Raw genomic sequence first — 14350 nt, 5'->3', positions numbered from 1 at the left:
AAAATCCCTTTTTTTTGGCATATTTTCACACCTTAGTATACTATGACGTTTTTTATGACATTTTGAGGTCTTACTAAAAAAAAATATTTTTTTGGCACATCTTGACACATTTCCCTCTGCCAACACACAGGAAATGGATGTATTTGTGCTTGTATCTCCCACATATTTCATCCAATGTGGATCAAACTTCACAGTCATTTTGATCATGTTATTCAAAACAGATTGATGTACTCATATCATGATACACAAATAGCACCAACTATTGGGAATTGGAAATATGTGTATTTTTCCTCTAGTTCACTGGAAAGCAGACCAGATGAACCCGATGTCTTTTGTACATGTGTATGTCTCTTTATATCTGCCAGAATTCCCAAAACCCCATAACCTGCTTTAACATCTCCTGGACAGAGAACATCACAGCGGTCATTAAGACGGCTCAGCAGCAGCTACACTTCCTGAGGGTCCTCAGGACAAAGACTAACACATCAGAACAAAGACTAACAGACTAACAGACAGAGACAGTTTTTTCCCGAAAGCCAAAACCACACTGAACTCACACATGCACTGAACCCCACAGTCTATTCCCCTGACCCCCCGGACTTCCTTCCTTCTATCCACTCACTGTGCAATATCCGTATTCTGTGCAATATCCCATACTTCTTGAACTGTGCACCTTACCCCCCCCCCCCCCCCCCTGTATTTTGTTTTTTTTCTCTTCATATTGTTGTATAGCTTTCCTTTTACATTTTGACTTGCACTAAACTTATTTAATTTAATCTTATTTTATTTTATTTTATTCTATTCTATGTTGTATATTTATACATGTTGCACTGAATAAGATGCTTTCCATCTCATTGTACATGTAAAAGATGTCCAATGACAATACAAGGCATTCTATTCTATTCATTCTATTCTATTCTATTCTATCAACATCCCTCAAACTTAACACTGACTGCATGAGTTAACATGTGCAACTTTCTTGTAACCACATTACACATGTAGTCACATAAACACAACTCACTCAAAGTACAAACGTCCATTAAAGTTAACTTTTTCATATATATATGCACAAATACCAGGATATATTTAACCAAGGGCATCCTGGTATTCTTAACATATGTGGCTGAAAATAACACCATTGAAATGTCTACACAAACTCTAAACAACACTAAAGTAATTTACAAATAACACACTGTCCATTAAACCAAATTACATGTTTGCACTGCACAGATAATCAGGATGACCTTCACACTCTCAACTCATTTATATGCCCATATGGTGATACACTCATAGCGCCCCCTGCTGGGAGGCTGTATACTGCTGTGCTTCTCTGGAGAGAAGAGCAGGAGAGAGGAGAGGACATAGGCGGACTCTTGTGCGTGGCTGTGCTGGCTGCGGCTCGCAAGGGGTGCGAAGGCCCGCCCATCGCTGCTTGCAGCTTTTATTATTATTATTATTATTATTATTATTGTTATTGTTATTATTAATAACTGGTGCTGCTATCCGTGCTGCTGTTGTTGAATACAGCAGTATATATGGCTGTTACTGTTCTCTTTTGCTACTCAAGCTGGAAACTTTTGGGTCTTTCTCTTTAATATTATAAGGTATAAAGTGCCTCGTGATAATGTATGGTATGATGTGGCGATATATAAATAATTGAATTGAATGAAGAGGGTTAGAGAGGCACCCTGGTATTGGCCGGTATTAAAGGACTATTACACTAATAAATCACTGTAATGAAAACATGGGGTCAGCCAATTCTGGGTAGCTGCAGTCTTCTTGGGACAATAATAAGTCCTTATCTAAATGTTTTCCACAGAGCAGACACTGGTCACAAGTTAGCTGCATCAGCAGTATGTTCTGTCTTGGCACATGAAGATAGTATTTCTCACATATATCAGAGCGTTCGTTCTCTGCTTGTCCCTCAGTTGTAGAAATGTGCTATTGATTGCGCCCCAGGGAACCCAAAGTTTGCTCAGAGCTCCTGTTCCAGCCCATTCTTGGCTGGCAGATGTGTTTATGGAGGGCAGAAAAGAGACACATTTACATAATTACATTTTTTATAATCTAAAATAATAAAAGCATTTAATATCTGATGCTTTACAGCCATAACCTGAGGTATATTTTTTACATGAGCATGTGTGCACAGGAGTTTTGTGCAACGCAGTGATGTTCCATTGTCATTCATTATGATTATCAGGTGTACAATGCAGAAAGGGCAGCCAAAAGAACGAATGACAGAAAGAAAGTGCAGGTGAGGGTGAGGGTTAGCAGCTTTTACTTTCTTTGCTTGTTGGAGGTACTGTTGATATTTCTGCATCTAAGGGTCCAAACTGCTGCTGCTTCAGTTCCCTGCTCTGACACAGGCTGAAAAGCTCCCCCTTGTGGATCATTTCCAGCCTGAGTGGGTTGAGATTATAAACTCATGAGGTGCTTTGCATCTAAAAATAACACACTGCAGACTGGATGGTGTGACTCACCCTCCATACTCTGTGTCTTCTGTGCATGAATAGTGTGGAGTGATTTTCAGATTTAGTCCTCATCTTAGTTGTGACATCAAAAATCCGTATGAGTTTTAGTCATATTTAGATTTGTCATTATTCATTTTGAATTGTTTTTAAATTTTCCTTCTAAAACTACTTAGAACTCTTTAGCTTCATCATAGTTAAAGGAGACCCTGAGCGTGAGCATTAGTTCACTTGGCATTTCAGTCTCGTTTTAAGTATGAGCTTTTTATCTGTGGAATCCTGGGAATGCGCTGCTCCCTGCCTCGCCACGACGACCTGAGGAGTTCACATCAGTTACAGGCTCAGGAAAACATCTGTCAGGCCTCTGATCAGCAGCATCAACATGTGGCACTGAACAACACAGCAAAATCAGTCACACTGCAGCACCACCACCAACACAAGGAATCACATCCACAACCATCTGTGATATGGAGCCCCCTTACAGTACAAAGTACAGTATAGTGTATATTATATTGTATTATATAATGTAATGGTTAATGATCAACTTGGTTCACATGTAAACAAGTTGCAGACACTGGCTTCATTCCTCATTGGTTTGCCATGTCCGTGCTTCTTTTTTGTTCCTGATTATGTTCCATAGCTTTCTCTCGTGTGTGTTTTCATGTTGTTGTGATATCTGGATTCCTGTCTGACATCTTGTCCAGCTGTCTGCAGCGATTTTGATTCATCAGTTAAAGTATCTTCACTGTGTCTGCATTGGGGTCCTGTTACAAACCCTGGCTCAAAGGGAAGCAACACAACGAGTACACAAAAGAACAGAGAATTTACTACATTTATTAATTCAAACATAGGGGTTCACAAAAGAAAAATGGCCCTGCTGCCAGGTCATCTGCAGCAGAAAGTGTGGGAGGGAGAGAGTGGAGAGGTGTGGCAGGTTTTGATAGGCCGCCCACACCTGCAGATAATCACAGGTGCATCATGGGAGTCTCCCTGAAAGGGAAAAAAAAGAGAGACACACCAGCCACAAGTACAGGGCCTGTAACAGGTCCTCTCCCCTGTGTTCCTGGCTTCCACCATCACAGTGTGTGTATGTGACTTTTCACAGTGGTCTGTGTGTTTCTCTGTGTCCAAAACTGTAACTGTGCCAAGAGAATCCAATAAATTACTGTTGCTGTCATTACTGACAAACCAAATTCAAATAACAAAAGACAAAATACAACTGTTTACCAACAATCAGGGACTCACCAGGATTTGGAAACGGGGGCTTGGCCACTTTTGGGGGGAGCTATTTATAACTGTCAGGAAAAACTGCTAATATAACAGTAATTTATTCAGTATGAAGCTCCCTGTTCATTTCCATAACATGCTGTCTGTATCACAGATGATCTATCTGTATCAGCAGCGACCAGAAATCGGCAATGAAGTCATAAGCTAGCGGCAAAATATGCTAATACATGCTAATTAGCATAAACATCCAGGTAAAATAGGGAGAAATTTACTTACCGAAAACTCTGGAAGGTCTTACGTGCTGTACATGCTGTGTGCGCAGGACAACCTAAATGATCATAACTCAGCTCCTGGAATGACCTGCAGGAAGAGAGGCTGAAAATTCATCTATCGAGAACACAAAGACTCTGAGCTACCACAAACAATGTGGTATCAAAGCTGTGATATCTGCCAAACGGGCAGTGGGTGGAGTTCCAGAGTTTTGGACACGCCCCAATTACCATTTCATTTTGCTCTGTTTTTGACGTTATGACCCAACATCTTCCTCGGCAGGTAGAGCTGCCCAGTTGGCATTGTAAGTGTACATGTTGAATACAAAGTTGAAACAAAGGTTTTTCTTGTTGTTGGATCATGTGGTGAGACTGCTGTTGTCAAATACAGATTCCAAGGTCAGCAACTTCAGCAATTTCATCCCCTCTTTACTGGTCGATGGAAGAATTTAGAGATTAGCTGACGTCTCTATTTTCAGGTTCCGTTTACATGAACTCATTAATGAGTGTTTGTCATTGGAAAAAATGTTCAAAAGTTTTTGTTAACAAAAATGAACAGGGCGAGTGATGACAGTGGTGTTTCCAAAGAGAGACGATAAAATGAACACATCATGACACATTCCTTCGGTCGGAGTTTTATTGTGTCGAAAACAAACTTATTTGTTCCAGAATAAAACCACTGCTATTCTAATACATTTCACCTTCAAAGGCTTCTTCAGCTCTGTCTGACTGGGTGGGGGCGGGAGGTCCAGATATTTGACCTCTTGTAGGGTCATTAACACCAGAGTTGTTAAGGTCACATGAGTCATAGTGTGAATGGGTAGGGATCGCCTGGGAGGGATCTCAAGACTGCACTGTAAGGAGCTGATAGGTGGTGTCCACCTCCACCTCCTCTGTTCGCGACTGTAGTTCCAGTTTGATGTAGATGGCTTCTAACCCCCTGAGCGGTTAAGTGCCTGGGACGCGCCATCAGTAAAACCTGAAGAAGCCTTTTGGATGAGAGGAGAAATAGTTTTTTTTAGTACAGCACTTACAAACACAGTGACCTCTTCACAGACTTTTTCTACGTGTTTCACATCTCACATGTGCGTCACTGCAAATTACAAGTTTCTTATAAAATCTAGATCATAACTCATACCTGATAGACAAACCTTTCACACTGAATGTTCACACGGAACAGGACTGCAGCACCACCCTAAACTACATCACACCAGTGAAGGCAACTACAGCCACAGTAACGTTCACTATTACTGTTGCTGGTCTCAAGTCTTATTCAGGACATTGCGTTTATAAGGGAGGAGCCTAAAACAGATTTCTGTTCAAATTTAGGGACGTTACAACTACAACATAAAACATTAGGATTCATCCTCTTGGAACCAAGACAGAAAGTTTCACTTTGAAGTGTTGATCGAAGGAACATTTTGTCTGATGCTGTAATAAATCTTCTCTACAGGCAAGTATATGTATGAATGTATGCATGTATGTCCCAAAAGGCAACCTGAGGTAAGTATAAGGCCAGAGAAACAGGAAATCCTGTTAACAGTTAATATTTATTAAATTCAGCAGATACCCATACAGGGTAACCTTCTCTTAGACTGCCCCTCTCCTAATGAAACAGAAATAAAAAGCGCTGCTTGATCTGATCAGCACAGATGAAGTATACTGGCTCTGTAGCAGCAACAAAGGTTTTTCAAATCTCAAACATCCCGCGGGCCGGAAGCTCACTCACGGTTCATGTTCTTCCTGCTGTACCTGGAAGGGACATCAGTCTGTGACTGATATGTTGTTGCTGTGTGAATTACCTGGATGACTCACCTGTTATGGTGTCCCGCTTTGGTTTATCGTTTGTGTGTAAAATAGCGCGACCGATGCTAATGCGCTAGCCCGTCAATGGGATTCTCCATATTATATTAGCATCGAGCTAATTGCTACTTATTACCACTTGTAGGTCGCGACGGAGCTTCCGCCCCTCGGTACAACGGCTTAGCCAACATTGCCCGTTGCAAACATTGTCCGTTGCTGTCTCGCTTTGTAGTTTTTCTACTGCAAAATATTTCCACACAGCGACATGTTGCGCTGAAAAGTTGGTTAGCCACGGTGCTGCTCAATGCTAGCCTGCTAGCCAGTTAGCAGAGCAGCCGGCAGGGAATCACCTGAGGAGCCATGTCAGCAGACAGTATTACAGCACAGACATGGTTCGTGGATCGGAAACCTCCGATCCGTATTTCTAAGTGAATATCTGAGTAACACTGAATAACTGTAACAAAGCTGAATAGAATAGAACAGAATAGAATATACTTTATTAATCCATTTGGGAGGTCCCTTGGGGAAATTTGGGAAGGTAACCTGTCCAGATACCAACACAACAGATGTACACTGACTGACCAACTCCATCACCCAGAGGACTCTCCTCCAGGGGAGCTAACAATCCACCGTGTGGTGACAAAAACGCTGCTCGTGCACAGGTCAGGCTAACGCAATCAGTGCAACTACAACTACACAGTACACTACATTTCCTGCTCTGGCGTGTCAGGGGAAACATAGGTCATTTCAAACTTTTTCGACAAACAGCCACTGCTGCTACACTATGACTGTATAAATGTACTGTAAGCCAAAGTAATTCCTGTTCTGTGTGTACACACAGAAATGAACCACAATTCATATAAAAGTCTGTAATTTAGTTCTGACACAAACAAACACAAACAATACAGACTTCAGTCACTCTAGATCTGTGCTACTGAACTGGTGCAAACTGCTGTCCCACAGCCAAACAAGAAACTGAAGCAGCATTTCAGTGTGTGTTTACTCACATCTTCCTATGATCTACTGAAACCCAAAATAATACCTCAGATAGCAGAAAGCTTAATATACAGAAAATCATCTGCACGTACTCATTAGGGAGATGGCTGTCCTGAACACTAACCCTAAATTCCTAAAATTTTTGCTTTTTTTAAGTGAAGTTAAAAAAAACATTTATTTTTAATTTTCTTTGTGAATCAAGTGGCTTAATAATTAACCACTGAGCCTTGAACTTTCTGACTGATTAACTGAATTTATCGTTGCTCTTTCACTCTTTTCAGACTTTGATGCCATGTTTGACTTGGGGCTAATTTGCCTCTTCCTGGGATGTGCTCTTTGAGTAGTAAAGAAACAGAGGATTTTCTGCTGAACTTAAGGAGTAATTATTAAGTATTAAGAGTATTTGTAATCATTAAGAAATTGCAGGGCTGCTATGTTTAATGGAGGAAAGCTAACAATGCATAGAAGACCTTTTAGAGAAAAGCTGATGGTCTCTACCTCTCGTTCCAAAGCTAAATCCAAAATGTAGAAATATTCCTTTAATTTGTGATCTGTCCATTGGTGATGGCTGCACCGTGACGCGGGTTTCTTTTCTCTCCGAGTGTCTCCACGGATGCCTGCTTGATCAGATGAGGGAAGAAGCGGCTCTTCATTCTTGACTGCTGCGTTTGGCTGATGCTGCCTTGCTGTTGCTTTGCTCCCCTGTGCCCTTCGTCATCGCCACTGCCGCCCTCGTCTTCATCAGCACTGGCCATGCTGCTGTTGACATCTGAATCCAGATCAGTGCCTTTAAGTGCAGGACAGTCTGCAGAATACTCAATCTCCTCGACACATGGAGGCTCGTCGTCTTCAAAACAGCTGCGTGGGAGAAGAGGTGAGTTAGCATCGTTCACTGTGTGTCCCCGCAGTCTAACAAACATGGTGAATGTATCAGGAAACATTAGTAAAAATTATGTTCTGAATATTTATTTATTTCATGTTTACACTGCCTTCTTCTGTCATGCCGTGTCACTAACCAACAGTCCATCAGTGGAACAATGTAAAACCAAGGGATTCTGGGAATTGTTGATTAGCATTGTGGACTGTTTTCTGACATTTTAAAGACTAGGTGATCAAGCAAGGAACTGAAAATGATCTGTTTCTACCATTTGCATAAAAGAAGTCCATGTTTGGAAAAATAATTGTACTTTAAGAACAAAAATCTTTTTTGTTTCCAGCTCTCCAATGAGCTGATAACCAACATCTTCATCATCTTCATCAAACACCAAAGGCTGCAACATCACATCAAAAGGAAACGTACTAGTTGTTTTGTGCATCAGCTGACCCACACTTCCTGTTGACAAAGTTATTTGTGTTTAAGCACCAATGTGCAGGATTTAGAGCAGCTGATGCCGGTGCTGCTCAGTGCTAGCCTGCTAGCTGGCTGCAAACTGTGGAATGGATTTCCTGAACGGGGGCGTGTCTCATTACTCAGCGTCTCATTGAGACACGCCTCCGTTCAGGAAATCCATTCCACAGTTTGCAGCCAGTTAGCAGAGCAGCCGGCAGGGAATCACCTGTGGAGCCATGTTAGCGGACAGTATTGAAGCACAGACATGGTTCATGGATCGGAACACACCTGAAGTGTCACTAATAATCCTTCATTACACAGAACAGCTCTGCAGTACAGCAGGTCAGCAGTGACCAGGAAGTTGGTCTGGACCTTTACAGTAGTTTAACCACATGTTGTAGTGGAGTGCTGGCACTACATTCATATCTGCATAGAGATTAAAGTAGTTCACTTTTAGCCATTTTTTTTGTGTAGTACTGAAAATAAAGCAATTATTCTTTTTTTTTCTCTCTCTCTGCAGGTTGGATCAGAAATTTCCGATCTGTGAATTATGCTGGTATCAGAACCGGATACTGGATCGGATCGGCCCCATCCCTACTGCAGACACACAATTCTAAAATGATTTCTGTGGGCCTGCACGATGCACACCTGAAACACCTCTGTAAACCTGTTGCAAAAGTTTCTGAATAAATGTGATACTTAAAGTCTGTCCTCCTTTTTACACAGTGTGACCTTGAGCTTAGCTACAGTCAGCTTAGCTGTGATTGACAGCTGACAGAAAGCCCCAGTAACCAGTAATCTGATCATACACACACACCTTGTGGGACGCTGGGTGTGTGTGTATAAGTGTGAGTGTGACTGGGAGAGCATGTAGACACACACTGGCACTCCGTTGGGACAGAGAGGATGTGACATGCACACTGATCTTCATCTTACTGTGGCCGAGAGAGACAGAGGCAGAGAGAGGGAGAAAACAGAGAACGGAAGGAGAGAGGGATGCAGAAAGAGTGAAGGAGGAAAAGGAAGGGAGGAGAGAGAGGGGATAAACAGGACTAGGACAGAAGGGAAAAACAGTGTACGTCTAGAATACTGATGATAGCAGAGTGTGTGTGTGTGTGTGTGCAATGAATGGCAACGAAGCAGGACAGCTTGTCTACAGTGTGCAGTCAATACACAGCAAATCCTGAATCTCTGAGGGCTGTGTGTGATTTCTGTGCAGCAGCCACAGTTTGGACCTGGACTGATCTCTCTGTGTCAGATTCATCATTTAAGCTGCGATATCAGACCCAGTGTGCAGAAGCAACACTGAAAAGTTCATCTTTCATCTGTGTCAATAAAGATGAACTCATTTGATCTTGGAAGTTTGAGATGCTCACATCTTTAAGACACAAGCTCTGGTTTTGTTGTCAATTAGTTCATTTGTCTTCACTTGTGTGTTGTGTTCAGGTTTCATCTCTCTTCTTATGACGAGCACAAATTTCCACAGAAAATCTCATTTAAAAAAACCAAACTACCACTGTATACTCTGCCTCACTAGTCCATGTGGTATATGGTAATGTGCCTATGAGCTTGTTTCAATGCTGACAGTGATCATCATATATGAAGAAGCTGAAGTTTCCATTACAGAGACAGAGTGTGCATGAGACAGACAGACAGACAGACAGACAGCCATGTCCCTGTGAGTCCTGATAAACCTCCCTACCCATCAGTGCTAACAGGGGACCTGCAAATACTTCACACAGACACTGGACCACTCATCTGTGCGGAGACGGACCCACGGCTCCGTGTGATAACTGATACAGCCCGTTGTTGTTTAAACTGCTCAGGGACAACACTCCTCCATGATCACATATCGTACTGTGCTTTCATGATGCTGAACTCAGAATTCTCAGGCTGGTTCTCTTACAGATGTTACCTGTTAAACCAAGGTGAACAGTATTACCACCACTGCAGCACTGAGACATGGATCACATCACGCCATCTAACATACAGAGAAACTTATAGAGCGATGACAAAAGACAGAGTGTCTGACTGCATCTTTGAAAAGCAAACATCATGACAAACATCATGTCTCGGACAAGGCTTCATTTTTCTCTGTCACTCTAAGCTGTAAGATTCAGCCGCGTGGAAAGAGCTACAATTTATGGACAAAGCTAAGTTTCAGAGAGATGAAATTAACGAGGTGAAAAGAATCAGTTTCCAGATTAAGCCATCTCTGTGTACACGTGGACAAGGGAAGGCTCTGCGCACCACACACACACACACACACAGTCAGAGAGCAGCAGGTGAACAGTCAATATTTATTAAGTTCAACAGATACCCATTATAATAGCGCGACCGATGCTAATGCGCTAGCCCGTCAATGGGATTCTCCATATTATGTTAGCATCGAGCTAATCGCTACTTATTTCCACTTGTAGGTCGCGACGGAGCTTCCGCCCCTCGGTACAACGGCTTAGCAAACATTGCCCGTTGCTGTGTCGCTTTGTTGTGCTTCTACTGCAAATTATTTCCACAGCAAATCCAAAGCATTTCTGCTTTGAGCGACACTCACAGGGGAGATGCTCCATGGTTCATCGGACAGACAGAAGAATATGGAGCCTTTACTTGGACAGTCTGACTGAACGTGATGTGACATTTGCCCATAAAAAACAGGACCTCTGTGTTTGGTGTCTTGCTGCTTCACATCTGTGAAACATTTCAAGACAGTTAGGCATACATTCAACGTTCCTGTCCTGGCAGCCAGCTGTGCACGTTACTGACATGCTGCTTGACTTTTGGTCAACAAATCCAAGATAAATGACAGTTTCTCTGATCAGAAACCATTTACTGATAAGCCAAATACACCTTTAGCATAATGCAAGCTTGTTTCATGAACATGACATGAGTTCAGTGGCCTCCCCCAGTCTCCAGACCTGAATCCAGTGGTAGGAGGGATGTGGTAGGAGGACACTGGACAGGAGATGTGATGAATCATGTCAACATGGAGCAGAAGCTCAGAGAAATCTCCACAAAGAACTGAAGCTATTTTGAAACCAAAGGAGGAAATACCCAGTGTTAGTGTGGTGTTCCTAATAAAGTGCTCAGAGTTAAGACAGAGGAGAAAAGAGCTGTGGGTGAGACACTGCAGTCATCAGCTCAGGGGACAGTAGAAGGGCAGAAGATCTCTGGCAGTGTTAGCAAACACCACCCAGCCTGTCAGTCATGGATGATGTTAATGATCATAGTGATCAGAAAATAGTAATAATATGTTGGATACAAGCATAATACAGAGTACTGTTCTCCACTGAACGCTGAGAGAGAGCACCACTGACCACAGAAGGCTGCAGGCCCGGCACGCTGCCATGCTAGCTCTGAATCACAGTGCAACCAACGGTTCTAACAGCATTTTTTCAAAGACGTGGAGAAGCTCCTGTGGTGCAGTGAGAGAGAGAAACAGAAAGCAGAAGGGTGAGAAAAGAAAAAAGATAAGGGCAGACAGTATGTGCTGTAGATACAGATAGAGAGCGAGCAAACAAGAGAGAGAGTCAGTGTCTCCTGTGGCTGAGAGAGGGAGCACAGGAGGGGAAGGAGGCTCGGCCATAACTCCACATCCAGCCTCAGCTAAGACTTTCTGAATGTCTCTCCCTTTCACAAACATCTCTTTCATATCCCTGGGTTTGCTTTTGTCAGAGGTTTCCCAGAGAAACGTCGGCTCTCTGCAGCTCCTCCAGCTGGACAAAGTTTTCTGTAATAATTCAACAAATTACTATAATTACTCTCACGACCGCAAGAAGTCACCTGTCAGGGAAATGAATCTGATGACAGATTTACTAAGAACAGTGTTTCTTTGTAAATACAGAAACAAAATGATTTTTCCTGATACTTCTGGAAGATTTGTATAATGTTCTATCTGACCAGGAGAGGATACAACAGCTACACACACTTTTGCCTTCTGTCCGGTCTGACAACACACTGTATGACACTACACAGTATCCCCTCTTCCACCAGTCCTAAGGATGAGCAGTGCCACTGCAGATTGGCAGTCCAAAGAGAACTGGTTTATTTATCCATCAACGTAGGGTGGCCAAACAACAAACAAAACTAAGTGCCATTAGTCTCCAGCAACACAGTACCAGGGGAACAGCACCACCCTCAGGCACAAAAAAGAATCACACTTAATCAGAAAGCCAAAAGCACAGACAAATCAGCTGTGGAGGTCATCCTCTGGGGACCACGAGTCTCAACAGCAAAGTTCATGAACATCCAGCCACTAGTTTAGAGCTGCATTGCTGTGGCTACAACTCCCCCACCACCCCTGATACCAGCAGAGTCCTGGTGTTGTCCTGTGTTTGCCCCCTTTCCTGCCATGGCATTATCCTGTCTCTCTGTGTCTGTCTGTGTGTGAGTTGCCATGGCCTTCCTCTCCTGTCACCTGTCCTCCATCAGTTCATGGATGGACATGGACATCAGTTCATGGAGGGACCTGTCCTCCATCAGTTCATGGATGGACATGGACATCAACTTCTCTGCTCTAACCTCTCTGCTCTAACTTCTCCGCTCTAACCTCTCCGCTCTAACTTCTCCGCTCTAACTTCTCCGCTCTAACTTCTCTGCTCTAACACACAGCACACCAGGGAGATTGAAAGTGTGTCTGAAAATCAATAGAAGTGATTCAGCTTCACTTTAGAGCCACACATCAGTCAGTGCAGCACGACACATCTGAACCAAGGACTGTGTGTTTGCTGTCAAACACCAGGGCTCATGTCTCATGCCCCACACACACACACACACACACACACACACACACACACACACACACACACACACACACACACACACAGTGGTGAATAAACACTGACTGCCAATCTGAGAGCTGGAGTCAGGAGACGGGAACAGAAATGTGTTTTGTGTTGTGTGTTTTTGTTGTTGTTGTGTGTTTTTGTTGTTGTTTTGTTGCTCTCAGCTGACAGGTTCCTGCAGTCACAGCCCAGGAAGACCCAGAGCTTACAGCCGTTTCACTCTTCATTTACAACCCAAGGTCAAAAACACTGGGTGAAAACTCCATGAGCTGCGTTTGCTGCACGGCTCACACAGTTACAGTTACACCACACACACTCTGGACCTCTCTATAAGAAAAGTCCAGCGGTGGAAACAGTCTCACAGCACATTGTCAGGGCGGTTGTCTTACTTGTGAGACTTGTGGTCCATGATGTTGTGATCTGGGTCAATGTGGCTGATGAGTCTCCTGCTATAAAGAGCCTTCAGATCTTTGGCTACAGACAGAAGACTGTGGCAGAACTTCACCCCCATCTCCTGCAGCTCCCTGGTTCCTGTCTGCAGGCCCTGCACACACACACACACACACACACACACACACACACACACACACACACACACACACACACACCCACACACACACGCACGCACACACACACACACGCACACACACACACACACAGACGCGCACACACACACACACACACACGCACGCACACACACACAGACGCACGCACACACACACACACGCACACACACACACACACACACAGACGCGCACACACACACACACACACACGCACGCACACACACACAGACGCGCACACACACACACACACACAGGACAATAATGTAATTATTATTATTAGTGTGTTGGTGTAGCAGGTACACAGTGAAGGTACCCTGCGTTAGTTGGCTGAATAATTTCAGCTTGTATGTGTGTGTGCGTGTGTGTGCGTGTGTGTGCGTGTATGTGTGTGTGCGTGTGTGTGTGTGTTTCTGTGGCAGTGCTACTGATTCCAATTACGTCACATCAGTCCAGCTCGCTCTTCCCAGCTCTTCCTTCTCCACATCCACACATTTTATTCCACCAGAAGCTTTTAGTTTTAAACATACCCCGCTCACCTGCAGGGACCAGATCAAAGGAGCAGTCTGTGTTTTTTTGTTTTTTGTTTGTTTTTTTTTAGAAATCAGGATCCATGGGGGGACCCCTGTGAGACAAAGACGACTACAGTGGTCATCCTCCAATAGAGAAGCTTTTTAGAACGTGTCCTCTTTCCAGGCCTGGGGACGGTGGGGGGGGTGTGGGGCTGTGATGATGTGTTTAAAAGTGTGGACTCCTTGCAAACAGTTCTAGTTTGGTCACCAAAGTGATTTTCCATAGACAGTCTGTCTGTCTGTCTGTCTGTCTGTCTCTCCCTGATGGAACCGCTCTCTGAACATCAGGTCTCCTCCCTTCATCTCCCCTGTAGCCTCGTCTTCTTCTCCTCACCTCTCCT

General features: G+C 43.6%; 1 protein-coding gene across 1 annotated transcript in view; it reads right to left on the bottom strand.

Moving 5' to 3' along the window:
* Nucleotides 1-4597: 4597 nt before the first annotated feature.
* LOC121181913 (cytosolic carboxypeptidase 4) overlaps nt 4598-14350 on the bottom strand; it is a 75586-nt gene continuing 65833 nt past the window's right edge. Inside the window, 2 exon segments of the mRNA XM_041038142.1 lie at nt 4598-7621; nt 13264-13418. Of these exon segments, the coding sequence (XP_040894076.1) occupies nt 7303-7621; nt 13264-13418 (474 nt within the window). The 3' untranslated portion in view covers nt 4598-7302.

This window comes from Toxotes jaculatrix, chromosome 5 (genome assembly GCF_017976425.1).
Source record: "Toxotes jaculatrix isolate fToxJac2 chromosome 5, fToxJac2.pri, whole genome shotgun sequence".
Lineage (NCBI taxonomy): Eukaryota > Metazoa > Chordata > Actinopteri > Toxotidae > Toxotes > Toxotes jaculatrix.
This window is presented reverse-complemented; position numbering and strand designations above follow the sequence as displayed.